A 3231-nucleotide genomic window follows, 5' to 3' on the forward strand; every position below is an offset into this window, starting at 1 on the left:
AAAAGCTTATTTAAAAAAAAAAAAGTAACTGGAATGGCTTACTGAGAAAAACCAGCTCAGAATGATTCATTCATTCCACTACTTCTTACATGGCACAGATGTGTCAAATAATGTGAGGAGGATCTAACTAGGGTGATAACTAAGGGAAGTGACAGAGAAAGGTGACTGTAAATGACACTGGAAAGAAACAAGATCCTGAGACATAATGACAGATTATTTATAGCGAAATGACACACAAGTTAGAAATTCAATTTAATCAAGGTTCAAGGATCATCTACTGAGAGAAAAGCTGTTTGCTGCCAAGCAGTTTAGAGTGGGGAATGGATTGATTGCTAGTTCCTACCTTACACATTCAAAGCCGGAATTTCTCTGCTGAAGCTGAGGCTAGCACCGACAGAAGCTGATCTAACAAATTAAAAGCTGTTCTTTTAAAATCTTTGGAGTTTGTTCTCTTGTTCCATCTCCCAGGGGCAGAGGCCAGAGAACCTCAGTTTCATTAGTACAAAAAGACAGATCTGGTTTGGCAGGAGGGCAGAAGAAAGGCCTTAATAAATGTCTTTGTGGAATAGCATTGTAGACTGTTTTTGTGCAGAGTCCTGGTAGTCTGTTTCGACAGGCATGACTTGATGATTTCCCAGTCTGCTGTTCCATTCTGGACAAAAGACTCCAAGATGTGGAAAAAAGGAAGAAACATGCTTAAGGAAAAACAACTGGAAATTTCTTTTTTTTTTTTTCTGGAAAACTGCCTACCGTCAGACTGCAGAGTCTGGGAAACAGATGCAAATGTAATGCAAATGATATGTAAATTGCTATGTGGCCTTCTAAAAGGTTTTATACAATTGGAAAGGCCCTTGGGAAACTGCTAGCAGATAACAGTGACTAAGAAGCAGGGTGAACTATTTCAAGCCAACTTTGTCACACAGCCCTTTGCTGCCCTCCTAGTGTACTTTTTACAATCTTTTTTGCTTCCCCAATCCACCTCACCTGCTGTAAAATTTTAAAAAATGAAGTCTGTCTGTATAGAGGTTATCTTAGCTAATTACACTTTAAAATATACTGTACATACTGTATAGCTTTAGTTTTTCCTTCAAACACCTTTCTCACCAAAAGCCAAGTTAAATGTGCCACTTCCTAGAACAGTATGTGCTTCAGTGGATTATGAATGAAAGTGCCTCACTCTCAGTTCTAGTTACTACAGGGCTTTATAGATTTTTTTTTCCCTTCGCTCCACAGGAACTGGCACATTCTCTTTTAATATCTACATGCTACACGCAAATGTAATCCAGAAAAAAATATGTATACACACACAGTAGCTGTGAAATTTAATTTCCTTCAAGGAACCCCAGAAAACTGCTCAGCAAGAAAAGCTCAGGACTGCTGTGGCCTTGGCCAACCTAAGTATTCATTTTAAAACGAAAAAAAAAAGACCACATGTGATTGAGCTAAGTACATTTCTGTCTCCATTTAATTATTTTAAGAGGGGATGCTCCCATCAGATACACATTTAGTAAGAGTCATGGGATGAATTTAATAACAAACAACACAGCAAGTACATGAGACATGCACCTGAGCAGTTTATTCTTGGTTACAGACATGGGGGTCCAGAAGCAACTTACATTCACAATCAGTCCTACAAGTTCCATAACTTTTTTGGTACGGCAACGTTCTAGGGTGCCTTAACTTTTTTTCCGCAGGGTCAAAGGAAAGGAAATCCTGTCCTTTGGGTTTTTTACCACTCACTTTTCAGGACCTTGACAACTGCGGCCGCTAGAAAGCTGCCAGGCAGAGAGGCATCCCGGTTGATGCCAATCAGTTCATTGCAAAAGATAAAAGTGCAGAGACACTAATCTCAACAAACCAGGGACCAGAAAAAAAAAAAGAAAGAAAAAAAGACGAAGCAGGGACTGAAAACAAGACAGCTCCAGACAAAGGGTAACAAAGAAGGGATGGGGGGCACAGGACCAGGGGCTGTGCTGCGGGCATCCGGGGAGTCTCCTAAAGCGCGGAGGGGCAGAGCCGGCTGCGAGCGCCCTCCCGCGGCCGGGGCTGTGTCTTACCTCCTGGGCGAGCTTCTGCTTGAGCACCAGCGCTGCACACAGATAGCCAGCGCGGCCCACGAACAGCTCGTCCGAGCCGCACTCCAGGAAGGAGACTGGCGCGCAGACGGCGCAGAGAGCCCGGAACTTGCTGAGTGGCTGCACGTAGTCGGAGCGGCCCAGGGCGTGGTACACAAGCGTGGCCACCGCATGCACGCCCGCACCCCCGAGCAGGAAGGCGGCTCGGGTGTCGGCGTCCGGTTCGCCCCACTCCTCGGAGCGGGAGCACGCGTCGATGAGGCGCTTGGCTGAGCGCAAGTAGCGCTCTCGGGCCGTGGCGAAGAGCGGGCTCTGGGAGACGTGGTAGAGCATGTAGGCCACCCCTGCCACGCCGCTGTACAGACCCCCCTGGCAGCCGCTGCCCGCCGCCGTCGCCCCTCGGGCCTCAGCGCCACCCCCCAGCGGGGGCAGCTCCTCAAGGATGCGCTCGATGGTGGAGGTGACCAAGGGCGCCACCGCCTCCTCGCACTGGCCCGCCAGCAGGCTGCCCTGGTAGTCATCGAAGCGGTTTGCGAAGCAGCGCTTGGTGTCCATGCTGCTGCTCCTGGCCCCCTCAATGTCGATCTGGCGACCGTTTGAGGGTGCGCCCTGCAGCCCAGCGCCGCACCTCCAGCTCTCGGAGGCGGTCTGAAGGCGCTGGATGCGGCTGGGATGGAGCGTGGAGGGTGAGACGGGAGGTGACAAGAGGAGGCGGGCGCGAGGAGAGAGCACGGAGCGGGTGGACAAGTGGGGCACCGGGCTGCCGCGAGGCTCCTGAGTGGCCCAAGAGAGAGCGGGAATGCGTGTCGGGCGTCCCCCCTCCCTGAGGCCGCGCCCTCGCTCAACCCGCCCCCTCCTGCGCCGCCGCAGCTCAGCCGACTCTCCAAGGGGCCGAGGTGATTTCCTCCAGCAGGACCCACGCGGGCCCGCGCCACTCCTCCCGCTCCGCCCTCCGCTCCTCCCCTCCCGGCAAAAGGCCAGGGACGTGCAGGACAGGGATCCGGAATGCTCAGGCTGGGAGTTAGCACACCTGGCAGTGGAGGTGATGACCTCCAGTCCCTTGTGTGCTCAAAGTCTGTGTCTTAGGGCAGCAGCAGCAGGGAACAGATCAAAAACCCAGTGCCACAAGCTTCACCAAAAACCTACTGAATAAAAA

The 3231-nt window shown here is 50.9% G+C and overlaps 1 protein-coding gene across 1 annotated transcript in view; it reads right to left on the reverse strand.

Moving 5' to 3' along the window:
• Lancl3 (LanC like 3) overlaps positions 1 to 2955 on the reverse strand; it is a 110781-nt gene extending 107826 nt beyond the window's left edge. Inside the window, exon 1 of the mRNA XM_008833052.3 lies at positions 2058 to 2955. Coding sequence (XP_008831274.1) covers positions 2058 to 2630 — 573 coding nt within the window. The 5' untranslated portion in view covers positions 2631 to 2955. The remainder of the gene's footprint in view (positions 1 to 2057) is intronic.
• Positions 2956 to 3231: the final 276 nt, after the last annotated feature.

This window comes from Nannospalax galili, unplaced genomic scaffold (assembly GCF_000622305.1).
Source record: "Nannospalax galili isolate Female #2095 unplaced genomic scaffold, S.galili_v1.0 scaffold556, whole genome shotgun sequence".
In the NCBI taxonomy this organism is placed as follows: Eukaryota; Metazoa; Chordata; class Mammalia; order Rodentia; family Spalacidae; genus Nannospalax; species Nannospalax galili.